Source organism: Anthonomus grandis, chromosome 6, assembly GCF_022605725.1.
Source record: "Anthonomus grandis grandis chromosome 6, icAntGran1.3, whole genome shotgun sequence".
Lineage (NCBI taxonomy): Eukaryota > Metazoa > Arthropoda > Insecta > Coleoptera > Curculionidae > Anthonomus > Anthonomus grandis.
In genome coordinates this window covers 12,599,167-12,623,549 of record NC_065551.1, presented here as the reverse complement: position 1 = coordinate 12,623,549, position 24,383 = coordinate 12,599,167, and the positions used below count along the sequence as shown (strand labels likewise).

Sequence of the window (24,383 nt, the reverse complement as noted above, 5' to 3'; positions counted from 1 at the left end):
CTATTTTCATATTTTTTCTTATTGCAAATCGATCCCGTCCTTTCAAATTTTCGTATGAATTCTAATACGTATTTATGGCTCACTTTTTTATCTTGATACCTTTCATTAAATGCTCTCGCGGTTCTGCGAGCACACCGATCTTGAGCTCCATAAAGGAAAATTATTTCTATTCTTTCGGCTAGCGTATACACCATTTTATTAACTTACTGTTTTATCTAAAATTGAAAAATTGCACGCGTCAAACTGACAGTTTTAACAATAATAAATCGCTTGCTTTTTAAACGGATGAATGAAAAAATGCACGGTAGTCTGCAAAACTTTCTTCTTCAACACTCTAAGTATCAGTGCACAGATGGTACAAACTCTTTAATAGTCTTTAATAAACTTGGTAGTACAGGTGTGGTTTTACAAGATAGACGTGGCAAGTTTGCTAAAATTCTCTGTTAGACAATTTTGTAAAACAATCAGTAAGAGTATATAAATTCATTTGAAACTGTCTAAAGTCATTACTGCAGGCAATCTACATCTTGGCAGTATTTTTCTGCATCCCTAAGTATAGCTAAGATGTACACGATGTATCTAGAACGCAGCCAGGAATGAAATATCACTTCTACAGCTACCGAATGTATTTATCGACAAGTTTTCAATACAGAATTTAATATTTCTTTTTTTAAAGCAAAAATAGATTTATGTGTTTTCTGTCATATGTACAAGAACAGAAATATACCCAGCATATTAAAAATAAAGAACAGTCACGTAAAATAAGAGAGAGTGTGCAAAAGAGCTGGCAGACCAGCAGCCAACAATAGGCGTCTCAAATTTTCATTTACAAAAAGTTTTGTCCACACCCAAATCAAACGTGGGATTGGCACATTATAAACTAGTTATCAACTTATAATTTTACAGTTTTAAGATGTCTTCAAGAAAATGAATAGGAAGTTGTCTTTTTTATTTCATAGTCAGCCAAATTAAAAATAAAGAATTTAATTTTCTTTTCTGACAACTGCGCAGGGCAAAACCACAACAAAAATTGGTTTTATAAGCCAAAAATATTTTGTTAATATCCGTCACACCTATTTAGAGGTTGGTCATATGCAGCTTGAAGGTGACAGCGTCCACAGCGTGATTAAGCGAGCATCCAAACATATTGCTGTGTATACACCAGTACTAACAATGGTGTGCTGTTGTCCGCACTGCAAAAAGAACACAGCCTGTCTATGAAGTTTACGAGTTAATTCAAAATGATATTTATAATCTGAGTGATTTACAGCAAAAAACTGCAATTAACTTTGAAAAAGATGAGAACAATGGCAAAGTTTTTGCAAGTAAATTTAAAGTCATAGAGTTTAATCTTAAACACCCAAATATTTTGTCCTTTAAAACGAAATATGATAAACAGAATTTCTAAAGAGTAAACTTGGCTGAAAAGGAGAGAAAAAAGAATGAGTTTGATCTAAATACAACGCAACTGAAATTTTTTTACACAAAACAAATTCCTATACCGAAAAAAAATGCGACCACAATAACTTTGTCAAAAAGGAGTTATAGTTAATTCGTATCAGGACTTTTATGTGAATTTACCATTTTTGCTCTAGCAGTTGATTGAAAAAGATGACAATTAAGTAATTTTGTTTTCAATTTTTTGGTAGCTAATAAAGACTACGGCTGTGTTTTTTTTTGAATTCATTATATTTTTTGTACTAAATAAAACCATTACTGTTATGTTTCCTTGATTTTAGTTTTATAAGCAAATTCGTGTGAGTACATTTTGAGAAGCTCATTACTTATCTTATAATTCATCGATTTACTACTGATTTTACTAAGAAGAATTTGTTTTTGAATAATTACCATGCTGTTTTATTTTTAGAACTATATTATATTACTTTCTATGACTATCCTATGTTCAAATCTATGGACTTGTAATAGTTTAAAAATCTATTGGCATTCCATGTCCACGTTTTTCAAATAGCAACTCTAACATAGTTTACCGTACTCTTATCCGAAAAAGCATATCAAATGCATTTTGAAACAGTTTTAATAATTGAAATTATAATACTAGTTCCAACTCACTAAAAAAATGTTCTCAAGTAAAAACTTAATTTTGTGACTTAGATGAGTTTTGCATTAAGACGACGATTTATAAACTATAATAATCTGACGAACTCGCGCTTTTTCAAGTCGATGTACTGAAAAAGCAGCCTAAATGTCTGCACCCAATTGTCAAATTATATTTTGCGCAGCAGTTGGTGCGTTTAATTATAAAGTATAATGCTCAGTAAGGACATTTTATGAACAAGTAATATAATATCAAATATAAAATTGTTTTGACAATGACTTTCAATCTGCTTGTTGTTTTTTTTTAATTTTTTTTGTGCCTTATGTTACATTATCATGATACAATTTATATTAATTTTAATGAAAAAATCTAAAAATAAAATTTCTTTACTTCCATGGTGCATTATTATATATTCTTGGGATGCATTTCTACTTGAATAATGTTTGAGGAAATTGTGATGATAAACATAATATAGGCTGCAATTTCGCTTGTATAATTATAATGATTTACATAAGAATCAGGGCTTTTCGATGTAAAACAGCAAAATTATTTCACTTGCGTCGAGAAACACTGAAAATATAAGAAAATGTAAAAAATACTTTGATTTCCTAGACCTTTGTGCAAGCATCTCGTGTATATATCACATACAGATAAGGAGAAATTAGCCATGCAACAATTATACATTTAATCTACATAAAACTTGTCCCAGGCAAATGATGCAAAAAAGCACAATTGTATGATTTTATATAAACAGCAATATATTATTTAATCATCGTGAAAATAGAATATACAAGATTTTAGGTATTCTAATAAAAGTATTCAAGTATTCTAATAACAGACATACAGAGTGTTCCGTTGATCATGGTACAAACTTCTAGGGCAGATAGAAAACATCAAAAGAAAAACAAAAGTTCATATAAACATGGGTCCGGAAAAGCTTCCTCAGGGAGCTAGAGCTCTTTGAAAATAACCTTTAAAAACTAGTTTTTTTTTAATAGCTCCGGAACTACTTTAGCTACCGCAACCAATTTTGGGAGGTAAATTATTGTTAGTACGTTTATTCTTTTGAACCTACTAAATAAAAAAAATATTTACCAGGGGCTTCAGAATCAGGGGGGTATTTGGTAAATTTAGGCCCATTTCTTTAAGATCTTTAAGACTAATTTCTGCCCGTTTGGGCATTAGATTATGATGTTCCTATGCTTTTTACATAAAAAAGGTGCTCTTACATAAAAAAGGTACTCTTAGTTTCTCAGGGAGACTGGCTCCGTTAAAATAAAACGCCAAGATAATGGCGCGCAAAAGAACATCCGAATCCCGGATTTTGAGGAAGAAGTGCTTCAGCGATTTGAAGATAACCCATCAGTAAGTACTCGAGCAGTAGCTGATGCGATGCATGTAAATCATGTTAGGGTATGGAACGTTGTTAAGGAACAGCTTCTTCGGTCCTACCACCTGCAAAAGGGGCAATCATTAGGACCCAATGATTTTATGCCCCGCGTGAATTTTTGCCAGTGGTTTCTTGACCGGTGTACAGAACCTCAATTTCCAAAATATGTCCTTTTTACTGACGAGGCTTTATTTACAAAAGAAGGCATTTTTAATTCTAAGAATAATCATGTGTGGAGTGAGGAAAACCTTTATGGTATTCATTTTAGGAGCTATCAACATAAGTTTTCGGTCAATATGTGGGCCGGCATTGTTGGAGAACGCTTAATTGGTCCAATTATGTTGCCTCCTCGTTTAACGGGAAATATTTATTTAAATTTTTTAAGAAATGTACTGCCAGAGCTATTAGATGATCTGCCCCTAAATATACGACAGAACGTATGGCTACAACACGATGGAGCGCCAGCTCATTTTTCACTTATTGTCCGCGAGTTTATAATTGAAAATTTTGGAAGGCGCTGGATTGGCCGCGGCCACTGTCACCTGGCCAGCGCGCTCACCAGATTTGACACCCTTAGATTTTTTTCTTTGGGGGCATATGAAAAGTCTTGTATATGAAACTCCAGTCGAGTCAGAAGAAGACCTGGTGGCCAGAATTTCCGCAGCTGTTAAAGTAATCCAAACCTCGCCTCATATTTTTAACCACGTCAACCTTAATATGGTGCGTAGATACAATAAATGTATCGATCGTGGCGGCCGGCCTTTTGAGCAATTAATATTCTGAGTTTATTTTGGTAATACGAATCTTTAATAAAATTTGTTTACGTTTCTAAAATTGTTAATTTGTTGGTTTTTTTATACACTTAAAATCATTTAAACATTTTATGCCTCAAGGTAATTAAAGTGACAATTAATTAATTTGAGTACCAATTTAATAAAGTGGCTACCTTAACTTTTTTTAGACATTTATTTTTTATTTACGCCAGATTTTTTCTTTAATTATTTATTAATAATAATAGGTAATTCATTTTTGTATCTCATAACTTGCTTTTCGTCAATTTTTACAAAAACGGTGATATTTACCATTTATCGACTTTTACTAAGAGCACCTTTTTTATGTAAAAAGCATAGGAACATCATAATCTAATGCCCAAATGGGCAGAAATTAAAGTCTTAAAGAAATGGGCCTAAATTTACCAAATACCCCCCTGATTCTGAAGCCCCTGGTAAATATTTGTTTTATTTAGTAAGTTCAAAAGAATAAACGTACTAACAATAATTTACCTCCCAAAATTAGTTGCGGTAGCTAAAGTAGTTCCGGAGCTATTAAAAAAAAACTAGTTTTTAAAGGTTATTTTCAAAGAGCTCTAGCTCCCTGAGGAAGCTTTTCCGGACCCATGTTTATATGAACATTTGTTTTTCTTTTGACGTTTTCTATCTGCCCTAGAAGTTTGTAACATGATCAACGGAACACCCTGTATATAACAATGTTAATTTATTTTACAAAATTGTAACATCATAATACTATAGTATCATATATTAGTATCTGAAAAACTAAAATAAATAAATTGCGTAATTTGATATTTATTCAAATGAAGCTTAGGTATTTTAAAATTTCGAAACGTTTACGGAGAAAATCAAAAAATATTTCGATATCTTTTTTTTTAATTTCGTTCGTTTTTTTTTTATTTGTTGCTAACGTTACTTAAACCTGTAAAGCGAAATAAATGGTAGGTTTTTATGGACAATAATTTCGCTCTACCTGATGAAAAAAATGTATTTGTTTTTCTAATTTTAATCAGCAGAAAATCACTCAACTCTGCTATAATTTAATTTGAGATAACTTAGTCACTGCAATAGTTTTACTACAAAATGTTTCTGATGAAAATGCTCGTATTTTAAAAATAATAATAAACTTCAAAAAATGTAATGCATGTTTCCATAGAGGTGTGAAAATATCCTATATATTAGTAAAAGAAATGCTGTGTTTTACAAATATATGCTGTTTTTGTAAATATGTATAATTGTATAACTTGGTCTACGTTAAAAAAAAATCTCTCTGTCCACACAACTTATTTACTTTTTAAGTAAAACAAAGGGGGTGTTAATTGCCGACTTCTGTGAAATGTAGTAATAGTAGTAATAAGGGTGGGGAAGCTACAGCTCGGCAAGTAGTCCTAAAAAGTCCCTTTTTGCCAACCCCAAAATTACCCACTCCTACGCCTCCACTTCCAATGCGCGGTCTTCACTGAGTCGGCCCGTCCTTTTAATAAAGGCTTGCACGTTGTCCCAGTCCAGATCTTTAAGATCTTCCCGTTGAAGTGTAGTTGCACCGAAAGTTTTCCTTCTCAGGCAAGTCCACCTATCACAGATACCTAGTATGTACAATGAAGTATCCTCCCCTGTACCGCAATTCGGACAGAGTGGACTTTATCTTATACCAAGAAGGTGTAGATGCCTGATTTGACTGTTGTGCTCAGTCAGGATTTCCATTAAGTCTTTGATATTCTGTCGGGTCTTTGTTGGCAATCGCTTTGCTTTAGAGCCGTCATGGTCTGGTATCGTTTCCTTGGCCTGTCTACATCCTTCTATCTTTCTCCAATTCTATGAAATGTATAAGTCAATTCTATTATTTAAGAATTTTAATATAAATATTTTAGATTTGAATTTAAAATAACCGTTAAACGTATAAAATCACTGATGTTATTTTTAAAATCTTAAAATTTAAAAAAATTTAAAAACTCTAAACCGGAAACTTTTAACTTTACTTATATAGGAATTTACAAGGGGTTAACTACTTGCGATTTAAGTCAAATATGGCATAAATTCCTTGACATCTAATGTACAACAACATGACAGATATAGAAATCAAACCCCGGATAACCCCTAACATTAGCCAAATGATAAGGTTGTGATAAAGCCTTAGATAAGATGAGGAACATCCGTGACCAAAAAATGACTGGAATACTTATAAACAGTACACGAATTTTTCAACTTGCTATTCGGACAGAAAAAAAAGTTTTACCACTAATCAAAAGTTGTTATTTTTTCGACACGTGTTTCGCTAACGATATTAGCATCTTCGGGAGAAGACTAAAACTGTTTAGTTTAATTATCTATTCAATCTTCCAAAGATGCTAACATCGTTAACATCTTGAAGTAACGACACGTTACGTGTCGAGAATAAAAATTAAGAGTTTTGGTTAGTGGTAAAACTGTTTTGTAATTTGAGTGTCACACTAAAGCTTCCAACCATAGGACTATAAATTTGGAAATTGCAGTAATAAGGACGTGTCGAAAAAACTTTATGGAAAAAATTTATGTTCAAAATTTTTTACAGATATAAATAGAAAAAACATCAATTCTGATTATCAATTTATAATATATATTCAATAACATTAAGTTACATTAAATGAACTTGAATTTAAGCTCGTAACACAAGACATAAAAATTGATATTTAACAACTATAAAGAGTAAAGCATTTGGAACTGATAAATTGTTGCAAATGTAATTCCACTGTCAAAAACAAAAACCCCCAGGAAATTTAATCAAATTCGATCTATAGTTTTATTTAGAAAAAAAAAATATAGAGAAGTAGATCCTGAATCCCTGAATATTAGTTCGGTTTCCGACAAGGTTATGGTGGTGCGAGTGCATTGTCTTAAGTTACAGATTATATATTTAGAGCCTTTGATGATAATCAGTGTATTAATCCTTGCATTTGACAAATGACACTTGTCAAGGTTAACCATAATATTTTTGATTAGCGCTGTTACATTTTATGGGATTTGTTGATTCTGCGTTGGCATTCGTCACATCTTGCTTATCAAACCGCAGAGAAAAGGTATCTAAATCGAAGCTTTTTGAAAGCCTGCTATTTACACCTTATAATTGACAAAAAAAAATTACACTATAAATACCATTATTATGCGGATGACATTCAATTTTATTTTTCCTTTAAAGACTTCAATGCAATTGAGGCCGATAAATATATTAATGTGGATTTGAAAAGATTATATGTAAGAACCCAAACACTTCTTTTAAAAATAAATCCTGCTAATCCAACAGCAATACCTGTTTTTTAAAAATAATATTCCTTTTAATAACCTTTTAAATAATTTAAATCAACATATAAATAATGAGTACATATTTTTTCAAAATTTTACAAATAATCGACTTATTATACAGGGTGTGCCAACAAGGTGTACGGCTAAGATAGCGCCTTAACTATACGAGGTAGAGCAAAAAGTTCTACAGCAAAGTTGTAGGGTTGACAAAAACCTACGAACTAAAAATATTTTTATGTATACTGGGTGTGTCACAAAAAAGTTACTATAAGATATGATTTTTTTTAATGGTACGCCCTGTATATTATGGTACTAAAATGTGAGCCAAAAAGAGTACTTTACTTTGGTATAACGTTTTTAAAATTTCCGTGCGGTGTTGCAATGTAATTAATTTTTTTATGTTATTTTTTGCCTTTTAGAGGGTTCGTTTAAAAAATATATTAAAATAAATCATTTAAAGAAAATCATATTTTATAGTAACTTTTTTGTGACACACCCAGTATACATAAAAAAAATGTTAGTTCATAGGTTTTTGTCAACCCTACAACTTTGCTGTAGAACTTTTTGCTCTACCTCGTATAGTTAAGGCGCTATCTTAGCCGTACACCTTGTTGGTATACCCTGTATATTTTAAGCTTAGGTTTAAGGAACATGCTACACTTAAACAATTTTCTAACAAATGTATTTCATAAATCTAGTTATAAAAAAAAATGCCGTTCCTTACTACTTTTGTCGCTTAATTTTTGCGACACCATCTACGGGCCTTGCCCATACGGTTGTGACATATTAAGACATGACCATATTTCCCATAAGTTAAAATAAGCTATCTGGCTTAATATGCACAATAGAATATTGTTTCCTCTTTGTTGCTTTTACAAAATCCTTAAATAGTAGTCTCCAAATTTGTTTAAAAAAAAAGTTAGCTACCGAAGAGATGTGCATAACATTAACATAAGGCGTAAAAATTTCTTTCAAAACAATTGCTCAACATACAGAGCATACTTTAAAGAGTCGTTTTAATACTCCATAGCATATATAATTAACAAATTTGAAATAAATAAACCTGTGGTTCCTAAAAAATCTTTTTAAAAATAATACAAATTTTTTCTTTATTAAATCAAGTATAACTCTCCTATATCAGTGTAAAGTCTCCTATATCAGCCTTTTTTTTTACTGTATTTACTATTAAATTTATATATTAATATTGGGAGCAGAATCCAGGGAGTCCTCATTTGTAGAAGATTCCTAGAAATTTGATAAAAAGGCCGTTTGTTGCCTGATTGTAGTTATTACTTAAATATAAATCATAAACAGATTATTATTAATACTATTATTTTCTTTTTCTAAATTAAATATAAATTAGAAATTTAAAATTAAATCTAAATAAAATTTTCAATGCGATTTTTTTCAAAAGCGAAAAACTAAATTTGGTGCAAGCATTCCAACTTTTAAATTTTAAATAGCACCACCTCTTTTGTGATACCTCAAAAAAGTTATTTTTGAGTACCATTCATTTGGGCATATATTTATTTTTAATTTGATACAGGATCGAAAAAATTCAATTTTAATTAAATAAAAGAAACATTTTTATTGCTGAATGCTATTCTTAGATATTTCTTCTTCTTCTCTCTCAATTACGATGGAATTGACTCGTTCGGCACACAATCACATCGCGAATATTTACCCAGGGTGCCACCGGAATCGGCTCTAAGATATGCTCATGCATATGTAGAAGCTCAAATTGCATTCCTTTCTAGGTACAAAGAATATTTTTTACTCTTAATGCTTTAAATAAACTGAGTCAGATTTTAGTTTTCTTAAATAAACATTACCTATTTCAGTTTGCTAAATTGTATTTCAAAGATATTATAAACGGTTTATTGAACATAACTTCAAATAAAGCTTAACGTTTTATGTTTTTATTAAACCGATAGGAAACGTGGTGTACCGTTTACCTGAAAGAATTCAAATAGTATTTATTTACGAGTTTGCAAATCGCTGCAACTTTCGCACTGCTGCTGTATTAATTGAGGAAAATCCTGGAAAAATTTAAGGTGCACTTGATGCGGCGTTTGCTTAAAAATATTTGTTTTACCGACGAATGTAGGTACTTTTTTTAAAATGTTTATTGACAACATAACTATAAGTAATGGTGTGATGACAATCTACATGTTTTTAGGAAAGGACACATATATTACCCAGAAAAAATAAATGTACGGGTCGGAATATTGGGTGAAATTAGTATTCGGCCTTTATGTAATAATCGTAAACTTAGCGGCGAAATATTCTTAGAAATATTCAACACCATTTATTCTCTTGCAGCTAAATAAATAGAAAATCAAAAACTACTGGATTAATACTATTGGAAATGGGAAATTAAGATGTAATATACTTATAACAACATAGAGCGTCACCTCACTATGTTTTTCCTGTAAGACTTTTAAATGCATTGCATATGCAAAAGTTGTAGAGCTATTTTAAAGAGCTAAAACTGCAATCTAAAATATATAAATAAAATACTAAAATTATCAGACTAATTATTTAAATAATATACTACATGGTGAAGTTATTATTATAAGGTATATTATTTGTATTAACCATTTTAAATTTATGGTAAAATAAAATATGTATATTCAAATAAATTAAAATAATCGATGAAAGTACATTTGTAAAAACACGTTAATCTTGAAAATGTCAGGTTAAAATTAATATTTAAAATCTAAAACTTAAGCTTTAACCTTCAGCACTATTAAATGTGTTATTTTATAGAACCTCTACCTAAAGTAGATTATCTCTGTATCTGTATCGTACTGATGGACATATGAGAATCCCATATGAGAGTGGAATATTAGAGGTGAAAATTATTTTAAAAATAATATTTAATAATTGTTTAAAAATAAGCAGAGTAAGCAGTTCTTAGAGTACTAAGAAGAAAATTATTTTTGCTTTTATACACAGTATTTTAATATGTTGTCTCTAGAGAAGTTTTAGTTCCAAATGAACTCCGTTGAATCTAGTTCAATTTTCATTTACTGCATCATAAGTTTTAGAGTGAGAAAACCGTCCTTATAGATTTCTCGTTGTTGAGGACGTTGTTTGCGGCAAACCATATCCCTGCTCTCTTCTATTCTCGGATAAAACCTTCAAGGACATTAGCTATTATAAGGAAGCTCTTTAATATAGATCAAAAAAGTCATAGGCCTCAGTCAATACAGAACCTTGAGGAAACCCAATATGTATCACTCTCTAACTAAAAACAGCTCACCAACCCTGACAGTCTGGACTCTCTATGTTTTCCAAATATGACTTTAGCAATGCAATTGCCTTCCCAGAAAATCCATACTTTTTTAATTTCTTTAATGGGATCTCATGATTCACATAATGGAATGCCTTACTTAAATCGCATAATAGAACACAACAATATTGACCGCCCTAGAAAGTCTTCATTACCTCGGAAACAAGATACCCAAAGTTGTAGTTCTGCCCTTTCTTAAGCCAAACTGATTATTTGATAATAAATAATTTTGTTCAAGATATCCTCCCATTAGTAGGGCCATGGACGTTTCAACTATCTAAAAAACAACAGACAGCAATGAAATTGATCTGTTTTTTGCAGGCAATCCCACACATCTCTTTTTAAAAATTAGACAAACTAATGATTTTTTAAGAGTAAGTTTATTAGTTTTATTAGTTTTTTAGAGAGTAAATTAATTTAGAGTTTTAAATAAAAAATATTGGGCACTATGTTTCCTTTTTTACTCTATGATGTCTACCTATTATTTTCCACATTGCTTTAGTTGGATTGCTTGAGTTAAAAATGATGTTGTCATTCGCTCTTTTTTTTACGTAGTGTACAGCAAGTTTATTTTTGTTTTCATCATCTTTATATGCTTCTATTATGTGAGCTTCCCTGCACTGTTTGAAGCTCTGAAGGAAGATGCTAAGAAGCCCATTACTCTAAGCTCATTGTTAAACCAATTCATATTATGTGATTGGTCATATCTTACATGATATTTTTATTTAATTTTTCTATTTCTATTTTAATTTATATTCAGTAGCCATTGAGCAATTTTTTAAGAAGCTTTGGAAAAAGTGGAGATCGGCATAAAGGTTGTTGGAGTCTAAATTAACAATACGAGCCGTTATATTAATTGCGGATAACGGATATATCGCTGATGCATAATCCGGCAATTCGTCTTGATTGCCGACAATATACAGGACCTACAAAAATTGGTCAATGTGGTAGGAGAATAATAAAATAATTGAATCTAAATATTAATACCAAACAAAAATCGTGATTATGTTTAGGAATCTGAATGCATTTGAAAACAAGAGCATAATTTTTAATAGTAGATTGCAGTTGTAGCTTACATAATAGTAGAATGCAGAAATGTATGTATGAAAACGAGAACCTAGTAAGTGAATTAATAAAATAATAGAATAACATAGAAGTAAAATCTTGTGCTAAATAAGCCCAGCAACCATTCCTAAAGTTTAGGATGCACACTCTGACCTTGACTTGCGGCCGTAAAATGTTATGTTTATTCAATGCTTCTTTATGGAATGACATGTTGGACATTGAAGATATATGTGGGTGTACCGCAGAATCCTTAAGATACCCTGAGTGGTGTAACTAATGAGCAAGTCAACAAAAAAGGCTCAATCCAAATTCCAGTTAGGGTAAAAATATCTTTTACTTGTAGTAGATGATCAAGGGTTATTTGTAGTTATACATACACGTTATTTGTTGTTATACACATAGGTCTACTAATGGACCCGTCGCCGTCGTGCCCAACCAAGAGTTACCAGGGGCCAATAGCCTTGGAAAAACCGATAAGGCACTCTGGTTGACGGACTTAAAGGCGCTCGGTACCCTGTAAGTGTTATCCAAGTATTCTAATCGTGGTGTGCGTGAGTGCTGGGCACTCCAGAATAATGTGGTCTGGTAGCCCTGATGATCGAGGGTAATATTGAGCTGAAAAGAGCAAATCAGAAAAGAGTTAATGCAAATAATGTAGTTGGTGATATACATCGCAAAAAACAAGCGATAAAAGATATTATCAGCGATATAGCAAACATTCATTAGTTGTTACTTAATGAAATAAAAAGAAGAATGGTACACTCGAAAACTAACGTTATAACCAATTATTATAATTGACTGTTTTTTCCAGGTTACTCGGTTTTCGGCGAGCAATGCCAGTCACCGGCCGACTCCTAAACATGACAACCGAGCTCTACAAAGTGGCCGAGGGAGATCTTCTTAACACATTCTTCGTATCACCGTCTGATAACATGTGCTTCCATGGAAAATGCTCGTATTACTGTGACACTTCGCACGCCATATGCGGATCCCCCGATAAGTTAGAGGGTAGTTTTGCTGCTTTTTTACCCTCAAGCCGACTGGCACAAACTAAAGTAAGTACATTTTAAATACAAACCAACGATAATTAGCGACACTTTAATATCCATAAACTGTCACGCCATCATTAAGAGGGGTCGGGGGGAGAGAAGGGCAAAACATGTTGTCGATGCGGCTTTTTGCCGAACTTCCGGACTGTCATCGAAGCGGCGCGCCTGTCACGCGAGTTTTACTTTTGCCCGAGCACCCGAAGGAAACGGAAGCACTAGATCCTATCTCGGTTTGTTTAGTGGAAATTTCTAATTTAAATTGGCTTTTGACGGCGGCAAAGTGGCCTGTCTTAACCTGTTTGTACTTAATTTTGTTCTCTTCGCTTGCATGTATTGGGGAAGGATTGATTTATGACATGCAATTCATTGAAAATCCAATAGGACTGGGGCTGTATAAGAAACTATTTTAAGCAAAATATTAAAAGTTCATAAGTTTTATTAATTTATCTATGCCCCTAGTTAACACCAAAGATAAAATTTTTACCAGCCACAGATCAGAGGTTTTCCTACTGACGCTGTGTGCTACATCGAATAAAGCGGAAGGAAAATTGAGACAAGGCTGAAACAATATATTAAACTAATTGAAAATAATATAAATAACTACTAATACTTCTTCTTTCGCTAACCATATCATCGAGGATAGACATAGATTCGTCCCGAAGGGCAGACACAGAAGTTTTTCATGTTTGTCAGAAATGCTTAAGGTTGGACTTTTGAAGATCCTCAAAATTAATGAAGACATAAGATCACCAGATTTTGTGCGTCTTAATGAACAGACTAAGCTTAGAGAGCAATCTATTTTTTTAACTTCTTATGTACACACTACTGCTGACATCTAACAAATAAATAATATCCTTCTTGACAAATACTTATCATTCATCCCTCCCCCTCTCAGTTCTTTTTTAACTCACCCTTTTCTTAACGAATGTCGTTTACAACTTATTTTGATTTTTACTAAATGCTTTCCCCGCGCTGCTATAGTACCCTATCGACGTTCAAAAACAATTTAATAAATCTTCCTTTTTTCGCCTTTATTGGTATACAGGGTGTCATTGAAATGGTGTAAAAAAATTCGGGGGGTGATAGTACTCCTAAAAATTTTAAAAAAAGTTCCTATAACTATAGGGTGGAAAATGCATATTAAGGGAGTTAGGGGCACTGAAAGGGTAAATTTAAAAAACGGTTTTTTGAAATTGTAGGCTTAAAAAACGAGATAAAATTTCGAAAAAAAATCCTCTGCCATAAATTTTGACCCAAAATCAAATGGTGATACTGAAAAATAATTTGGAAAATCGGAAAGGGTAGTTTTTGCAAGGGTAGGGGGTTAATTCGTGAATAACTTTTTTTAGGTTATTTTCTTCGCAACGTGGGTTCATTTTTTAAAAACTACATACTTTTTCCTACAAAAAAGGTACTCTTGTTACACATCGCCCAGAACGATGGTTTTCGAGAAAATTGAAGGCAAAAAGTTTGCTCTGATGGGCTGCTAACTGGTTAAACAACATAAACTTATGAAAGTTATGGGGTTTCAAAAGTAAACAAGTAGTTATTAAATAATTAATTGAAAAATCTAAATTTCATGATTTTTAAAACATCGTATTGCTTTAAAAAAACGAAATAAACCAATTACCAAAATTCCTTATTAAATGCATACTTATTTGATTCATTAGCCTAGTTTACACCGCGAGTACCAAATATTCAATACGCGGACCCAATCCCCTATTCTCAAACTCAACGTGCGCGAGTTGACAAGTTTACACGTAAATTATTCCAAATTGTGACTTAATAGGTTTGAGAATATGTAGAGGAATAAGGAATTTTGGTAATTGGTTTATTTCGTTTTTTAAAGCAATAAGATGTTTTAAAAATCATAAAATTTAGATTTTTCAATTAATTATTTAATAACTACGTGTTTACTTTTGAAACCCCATAACTTTCATGGGTTTATGTTGTTTAACCAGTTAGCAACCCATCAGAGCAAACTTTTTGCCTTCAATTTTCTCGAAAACCATCGTTCTGGGCGATGTGCAACAAGAGTACCTTTTTTGTAGGAAAAAGTATGTAGTTTTTAAAAAATGAACCCACGTTGCGAAAAAAATAACCTAAAAAAAGTTATTCACGAATTAACCCCCTACCCTTGCAAAAACTACCCTTTTCGATTTTCCAAATTATGTTTCAGTATCACCATTTGATTTTGGGTCAAAATTTATGGCAGAGGATTTTTTTTCGAAATTTTATCTCGTTTTTTAAGCCTACAATTTCAAAAAACCGTTTTTTAAATTTACCCTTTCAGTGCCCCTAACTCCCTTAATATGCATTTTCCGCCCTATAGTTATAGGAACTTTTTTTAAAATTTTTAGGAGTACTATCACCCCCCGAATTTTTTTACACCATTTCAATGACACCCTGTATATTTGCGATCCAATAGTCAAACCTTTATTTTAACTATGCGTTCACTAGATATCGTGACTTTTATCTCTTCTCAATTTTATTACCATTGTCATTGTTTTTGATGTAAGTATTGCAGCTATAGTAGCTGCAATAGTAGAATAAGGTGAGGTTTTTGAAACTTTTTAAAACTTTTGGTATAATTTTGACGCACCTTTTGTTATTTTAATGCTTTTCTCTCAAGAAAAAATAAATTTTAGAATCTGATGATAAGTGAACTCATCGAAATGCATTGTGACTCTTAACAAAGAGATTAGCATTTTCATTTGTGGAGATAAGTCTCGCCCTTCCTAACCCCAAATATTCAGGAATTTTAGTGATAACGGAAATCTGGTAATCCTGTTGTCACTCGCATTTTCATGAATGAATCCTTATCGGTGCGACGTTGCCAGTGAAATTAGTGGGGGTCTTAGTCCGATTCTAGAGTAGCCAAGGTATTAGTCGCGTTGTTCCTCTTTGGGAATTAATAAACTTCTAATACAGTAAGACTAAAATAGAAGAAAAGAGTAAAAATTAAAAAATATTCAAAAAAAGATGGGAAATTATTAACTCTCCACTTGTACCAACTCCAGCCTCCAAAAAATGTTAGGGATTTGAGATAATTTTATGCCAGTTTTGGTAGCTTTGAATTGGAAAAAATTCTAATTTTTCTAGACATCTGAATTTGAAATCGGGAGAGATCTGGGTGCAGAAATCACTCCAGCACTTTTTCTTATCCGCTCTGAGTTTTTTCAATGCTATTGGTGATCTTCTTCTAAACTCCATGTATTTTTTCCACAGTTTTACTTTAAGTGTACTTCTTGTCTTTTTGTGTCTAATAACCTCTGTACATCCTTCTGTCCACCCTGAGGATGAAGGTAACTATATTTCTTTAGTTGCTTAGTTGTAAAAGGAATCTGTATTAGTACAGTCAATCTGTAATTTTTTTTTTTTAAAACTATCCAAGTCGCTAATTTTTTGAGGGTCGATTCTATTTCCGAAGAATAGCTTAAGTCCTCGGAATTGAGAGTCTCATCCCCCCCCCCTTTTTTGGGAAACTCAAAAAGTTTTTCAAATCGATTTTCCAGCTAAACAGCGAGTCATACAGAAAAACTTATTCAACATAAAATGTAGAGCTTTTTGTGCTCTACAATTCATTTCATGGGCCCGAAGCTGTAGAACCAAAATTCGAAAAGTTAGAGGGCGCCAAAGTCACCAAAAATGTGGCAGCTATCTGCGAGAAGTACGTGAGGTACGTTATGAAGAAATACCCTCAGCACAGAACTTCAATCGTCTTTGATGGATATCCGCAGGGTAGTGAAGACTTCAGCCTGAAATCATACGAAAGACAACGTCGTTATACTAAGCACATCGCAGCTAAAATTGATTTTCATGAGAGCACTAAGATATCAGTGTCACAAGAAACCTTTCTGTCAAACGACCGAAACAAGGACCGGTTTATTCTCATGTTATTGGATAAACTAAATGAATCAGGGTTCGAATCAATGCAGGCTTTAGAGGATGCGGATTGTTCGATTGTTCAAAGCACTCTTGATCATTCTGCTACGCATGAGTGCGCAATTATCGTTGGCGAGGACATTGACTTGCTGGTTTTGCTCACTGCTAACGCTACAGTCGACCAACAAACTTTTTTGTTGAAGCCTAGTAAAGGAAAAGTACCGGAGCGATTGTATGGACCCAGCAGTTTCAAGTACAACGCGGCTAGGCCACACGTGCTTTTAGCTCATGCATTCAGTGGATGCGATACTACGTCAGCTCCATTCACGATCGGAAAAGCGAAACTCGTGAATTTACTTGAAAGTAATGATGAAGTGCGAGAACATGCAGAAATTTTTAAGAAACGAAAAGTTCATCCGAAAGACATAGAAAATGCAGGACAAATAATTTTTGTGGGTCTGTATCTTGGGAATACTCAAAAAGATAAGCTGTCAGAGTTACGCTACAAGAAATTTGTGCAGGCAAAAACTAAGAGCAAGGTAAATCTATGTGCGCTACCACCATCCGTCGAAGCGGCAAACCTCCACAGTCGCAGAGCCTACTTGCAGGTGCAGTCGTGGTTGGACCACAATATGGATCCACTGGAATGGGGGTGGGAGTAGACAAATCAAGGACTGAAACCGGCAGCGAATTCGAAAGATCCAGCACCAGAATCGATACTGAAAGCAATTTCTTGTGGATGCAAGACGAATGACTGCGGGTCAGCCTGCGGATGTCGCAAAGCAGGTCTTATATGCTCTGTTGCTTGTAAGTACTGTGCAGGAGAAAACTGCAGCAACGTTGCCCCAATATATTTGGAAGAGAATGACGTTGATGATTTACCTTCACAAGTTTTCAAATTGCCAAAATACCCAAGCCCCTCAGAGAACCGAAATGCAATGGACGAAGAAGGAACATCAATGTCGGATACATCTTCCAACTGCTCTTTAGAATTAGATGAAGTTCAAGAACCACCAAAAAAGAAATTAAAAAGAAGAGGAAGACCGAAAAAAAATTCAAACAAATTTTGTATGCTTTCGAACTATTTATTGTATAATAAATTTTTCGTAAACTACCTTGTCCCACTGTATTCTCGTTATGCTTTAAAATTTAAAAATTCAATGCTTGGACGAAATGTCGTTTCGAGTGGTCGCAGGCGACCATAAACGATGTTTCAAGATAAATATTCACATTCAGGTAAGTGTTCAAATAAATATATAGTAATATGTTAATGATGCAATAGCAGTAAAAAAGTGGGGAATGGAATTTTGCAAAAGTAATGCTATCAACATGTATCACTATGCAATTATTCAGTAATCAATTATCATTACATGCATTACGCAACCATAATTATTGAGGCACGTCACTTTCACAACTGCAACGCCCTCTGCTTTTGTTGTAATTGGTGCTCCGTAAACCATGTACCAATTTCTTCTATCCCTTTCTACTAAATCACTTCAATTATTCATTTTGTGCAAGTTAAAGAACATTTAATCTATGCAAATTTTCGTGGACTTACAGCGCCATCTGCATGGCTTTTTTCAATTTGTAAAGAAGGGTAAAAGAAATTTTGTTCAGGTTCTACTTTAATTTCATGATGCGCAAACGTTAGGCGACGAAAAACAGCTTTCGCCAAATATCTGAGGCAGGCTACATACACGAAAGTAAACATTTCGGTATTAAATGCATTATATCTTAAAAACGGTAAATCGAAAAAAAAAAGTAAGACATGCATTTTGTAGGTATTTTTGTCCTCTACATTTTTGCAATCCTTGCGATGGTAAAAAAAAATTGTTTCTCAGTGAAAAAATGAAAAAAGTCATTTTTGATGAATTTGGCGCCCTCTAACTTTTCGAATTTTGGTTCTACAGCTTTGGGCCCATGAGATGAATTGTAGAGCACAAAAAGCTCTACATTTTATGTTGAATAAGTTTTTCTGCATGACTCACTGTTTAGCCGCAAAATCGGTTTGAAAAACTTTTTGAGTTTCCCAAAAAAGGGGGGGGGGGGGGTTGACTCTCAATTCCGAGGACTTAAGCTTTTCTTCGGGAATACAATCGACCCTCAAAAAATTAGCGACTTGGATAGTTTTTAAAAGTTCTGGCCTTTTTTAATTACAGATTGACTGTACTAGTATATATTGTAATCTGCTTTCCTAGTGTTAAATCATATGTTTCTCTTTGTGTATTGATTAATATTAATATTGCAGTTATGACTTTGATTCCTGGGATGACCCGAGTTTAGTCCATCATTATTAAATATCAGCCCACTTTGGTCTAAAAATTCCATGATAGTTTCTCTTTTCTTGTTTATCGATCTAACTCCCTTAACCTGTATGTTGTCTATTTATATCTCCTATTATATTTGTATATGTCTCGCCTTTTGTTCGTCTCCATAGAGCTATAGTTGTCGCTTAGGTTTCACCTCCTCCTTTTTGAATTTCGATGCTTTCTTGATTATTTGTGATTTCCCGACGGTTTCCATTTGTTTTGCTCTAGTATTTGTCATATGGGTCTGCTTTCGGTATCTATTTTTGTTCTATCTGCTGGTGGGAACAGGCATTCCTAGCTCTTGCATTCCTTAGTATACTGGTGATATTACTTGAGTTCTTTTTTTGATTGTTCCCGCCTTACTTTTAGATTAGGGTTTCTGAATATGTGACTAAAAACTTCACTCGTACCACTGCTTGAGGTATATGTCTGACTCTTTTTATTAGTCCTTAACATCTCACAGTGTTCTGAAAAGGTGGAAAATTTCCAGAGCATAAAATTCGTTCATTCGCGACCAGTTCATTAATAGATTTTTTCCTCTTAAACTGCGAACAGATTTTGCCACACCTGGGACATCTTTGAAATCTTGACTTGCAATACTTCTTTTCATGGCCAAACCTGATGCAATTATGGTATTAGATCACAATGGTTGTAGAAATATCTATTCTGTAATTTACACTGACAAGCCTCACTTCCTTAGGTACGGTCCTTTCTGCAAATGTAAGACATACTGTTCTGGTTTCTTTATACATATTGTGTCGCCCTATTTATTTCTCGGTCTTGTTTCTTTCCTTTTCCATAAAGTTATAATACTTTAAAGTGTAATTCCCCTTCCTCAATAAAGTTTTCTCTTATGATCAAGAATCTAACATCCCTCAATATTCCTCTTACTGGAAGGATTCTAGGTGGGATTTATGCTCTAAGATTATCATGTCAGAGTTGCCTGTGATAATATTAAATTTGCTTCTTTTATAGAATCAAAATAGACGCTTACTCGATAAAACCCTGATTTTTTAGAAGTTTTTAGAAGTCTAGGACGCCTATCACTCCCATTCGATAAAGTATCTTACTCAAATCTGAGTAATGGAAACGGGCGATGTTGCTTTCGTCTGATTGTATAGTGATCAAGTATGGTTTAGGGTCTATAGTTAAGTACTTATCATGTTGCTCCATATCTTTTATTTTGTTAAGACTAACAAGTGGTTGGACTAATTATTTTAATTGTGTATTAGTTTTCTAATAGCTTTATCGCAGTAAAATCAACCAGGGATTGTGATAGAATGCAAATTTCTTAAAACTATTTCAATGCCAATCATATTATTCGAAGGAGAGTTGGGATCCGGTAGTTTTGGAGGATGTGGTTATTTGCAGGCATGTTTCCACTATGGTGATTTAGATTACAATAAAGATTGCTTGTCACTATAAAAAAGTAAAAAAACTACTTCTACATAGAAATGTCAGATGTAAATTTGCAAGCAATAAAAAGTTGTAGTTGTGGACTATTTCTTCCTATCATAGGTGATGCTCTCAGCACTTTTTTGCTATTAATTCTTGACTCAAGTTTTAATTAGGATTTTTCAGAACATTTATATTATTTTTTATTTATCTTCATATTCAGCGTGTGCCAGCATCCGCCGATCCATTGTCACTCCGACAGCCACATTACACACAATTCGTGTAGCAACTTATTGAACAACCTGCAAAAAAAATTAAACAATTGACCGTTCTGACAGACGTATAACTGTCTGTCAGAACGGCCAGTGCTAACCGTGATCTTATTTTAAAGTTGTAGCAACTGTTTTTTTCTCAAAAATATAAATCGAATACTTTAAACTTTAAGAGACGTCAAACTGTTGACAGTGTTTTCCCCCGGGGAGGGCCGGGGTAGAATAGCCTTCCGGTATGCTCTGCCTGTCGTAAAAGGCGACTAAAAGAGCAACCTCTTTGATGGTAGATGTTGTCCTCTTGCATCGCCCGGTTTAATACCACCACATAGGACTTAGGCGGCGTGAAGTGGTTCCATGGAACTCACGTTTCGCCGCCATGTCGATGTGTCCGGTTTCCAAAGGAGAAATGGAGTAATAAAATTAATGCATGATGGCGCCCTCACGACCAAAACTTTCCGGAGGTAAACTAGCCTCCCATTCGGATCTCCGGACGGAGGCTGGTCGGGAGGGTCCATCAGGCGGATTTAAAAGCCTAAAAATCAATTTCTGCAACATCAGAGGCCTAAACACCAATATTAATGCAGTACACCAACACCTGCAATCAAATAAGCCTCACATTCTGGCATTGGCAGAAACAAAGGTGAAACCTTCAACAACAAATGTTCGCCTCGTTTATCCTGGATACGATCTACACACCCGATTTCGACTAAACTTTGGATTGGCAGTATTTGTCAAGAGCGATTTGAGTTGCCAGCGGGAGGAAATGCTTGAACCCGCGGACTTTGACTTTATGTGATTCAAAATAGTAGCCAGTGGAGCCACGAAATTTATCTGCTGTATCTACAGACCTCCAAGCGATACCCAATATAGGCGGCTCTTTTTGAACCTGGTTGATTGCATTAACCAACTCCAAATTGACTACCCAAGCGCAGAAATCATCGTCATGGGTGATTTTAACGTTCACAATATCAACTGGCTGCGCTTCTGCAACAAGAACGACGATGAAGGACGAGAAGCTGAGCTATTTGCTACCATATGCGGGCTTACGCAGCTTGTGGAGGAACCTACCAGAATCCCCGATCGAGACGGCGAGTTCGCGAGTCTCCTAGATCTGGTCTTGGCTTTAGACCCTGACTCGTACACTGTATCAGTACAGGCCCCCCTAGGAACATCGGACCACAAATTGATAACAGTCTCTTGCCAGTTGGATGTTAAAACGCAGGATCCTCCGATGCCGCGGAAGGTATGGCACTATAAATCAGCAGAGTGGAACCATCTTCGGGAATTTTATCGCTCATTCCCTTGGAAAGAAGTCTGCTTTAGAACCAACAACATCTCAGAATGTGCAAACCAAATTAGAGAGACGATCTTGGCAGGAATGGAAACTTATATCCCTTTTTCTACTAAATGCGGATCAAACAACAAGCAATGGCTCAACCTGAATTGCAAAAAGGCAGTAAACACTAAAAACGCAGGATATCGCAAATGGCGTCAACATCCTTCCACCGAAAATTGGAGGAACTTTTTAACCTCCAGAAATAGCTGCAAGCGAATTATTGATGAATGCAAAGAGAGTCACAACAACAGGATCAAAAACAAATTGCTAAACTGCCCAAATGGAACAAGATCTTTCTGGTCGGTATCGAAAGCCGTTAGTCAAGGATTTGCTACTGAAGTCGGCCTTGCCACTCCTAACAGCAGATGATGGTTCTATCGCGGTAACAGCAAGGGAAAAAGCAAACTTACTGGGTAAACTCTTCGCGTCCAATTCTACTCTGCACTCGCAAGGCAAAACACCGCCATATTTGCCAAGGGTGAATTCATCGATGGGAGAAATTTCGTTTCCCCAACGAATTATAAATAAAATTCTTAAAAGCGTAGACACAAACAAAGCTTCTGGACCCGATGGAATTCCAGCCCTAGTACTAAAACGTTGTGCAGACGAATTGACTCCTGCCTTATGTAGACTGTTCACGGCATCGTACAAACAGGGCTCATTTCCAACAAACTGGAAAACTGCTCAAGTGCAAGCTATACCCAAAAAGGGTAAGAAGACGATGCCGTCCAATTACCGCCCGATTGCACTAGTTCCAGTAATATCGATTATGGAGAAAGCAGTCAACCAACAACTGTTAAGATATCTGGAATCATCTGGACTAATCAGCGATCATCAATACGGCTTCCGAAAGCTTAGATCCACCGGCGATCTTCTGGCTTACGTCACACCCTTGTGGACGGAGGCCATGGAGAAGCACGGCGAGTACCGCTCAGTCGCTCTTGACATTTCCAAGGCATTTGACAGAGTGTGGCATGAGGGACTACTAACCAAGCTCTCCTCAATCGGCATATAAAACTCATTATTGAATTGGATTAAAAGTTTTCTTGAACAACGAACAATCCAAGTAGCCGTCGATGGACACCTCTCCGACAAATTTAACATTAACGCTGGAGTCCCTCAAGGATGCATTCTATCCCCCACCCTTTTCTTGATATATATCAACGATTTGCTAGGAACCACTGTCAATCCAATCTACAGCTTTGCAGACGATAGCACACTTATTTGCACATTTAAGTCCACCAAACCAACGACAGCCGCAACTTCTCAGAATCTTAGGCAGCAACAAGTAGCTTCAACCAACAACGATATTAGAGCAATCTTGGAGTGGGGCGGTAACAATCTGGTCAATTTTAACGCCAAAAAAACGCAGGCTGCAGTATTTACGATAAAGCATTGCCAATGAAAACATTGCCAATGAAATCATCTTTACATCTTCTAGGAGTCGAAGTCACCAACAGTGGGTCCTGGCATGACCACGTTGCCGAGATCGCCAGGGCAGCTTCCAAAAAACTCGGAGTGCTTTTCAAAACGAAAAAACTGTATACACCAGAACAGCTACTGACTCTTTATAAGGCTCAAATACGCTCTTCCCTCGAGTATTGCTCGCATGTCTGGAGCTCTGCACCCAAGCATAGTTTAAAGCTGCTAGATTCTATACAGAAGAGAGCTATTCGTCTTATCGACAAACCAGAACTGACAAAGAGTCTGGATAGTCTGGAGCACAGGAGAAAGGTGGCTGATCTCTGTTTATTCTACCGTTATTATCACGGTAAGTGCTCCTCTGAGCTGGTAGGCCTGATTCCACCCAGGGCTGTTCCGGCAAGAAGGACGCGTCTAGCAGTTGCGGCTCATCAACATCGAGTCCACCTGTCTACCCCAAGGACGTCGCTGTATCGGGACTCATTCATCTGGAGAACATCTTCTTTGTGGAACGGGCTTCCACCTCACATATTTCCCGACGCATACAACCTGCAGCGATTCAAGATAAATGCCCACAAATATCTTCGCGCAAGCACCACTCCAAGAGTGACATAGGACTTTCCTTTTGTGCTTGTGTTTACCATAAAAAAAAAAGTGTGAAACTAGTGTTATTAACCGTAGAATTTACCCGTGGCAGGAAAATCAAATTTTTGACATAATTAAATTTGAATTGTATGACTTGTCTCCTATACTAAAATACTAAAAAAATCAAAAATTCACTTTACAATTGGTGATTATTATTTCAAATTTGGTATTTCACAGGTGTACCAATTGTCTAACTC

The 24,383-nt window shown here is 34.8% G+C and overlaps 1 protein-coding gene across 2 annotated transcripts in view; it reads left to right on the top strand.

Annotated features, from left to right (window-relative positions):
* Positions 1-24,383, top strand: part of LOC126737338 (extracellular serine/threonine protein CG31145) — a 601,920-nt gene that overhangs the window by 432,979 nt on the left and 144,558 nt on the right. For both annotated transcript variants that reach the window (XM_050442201.1, XM_050442202.1), the window contains one exon: positions 12,685-12,928. In XM_050442201.1, the coding sequence (XP_050298158.1) occupies positions 12,685-12,928 (244 nt within the window). The remainder of the gene's footprint in view (positions 1-12,684; positions 12,929-24,383) is intronic.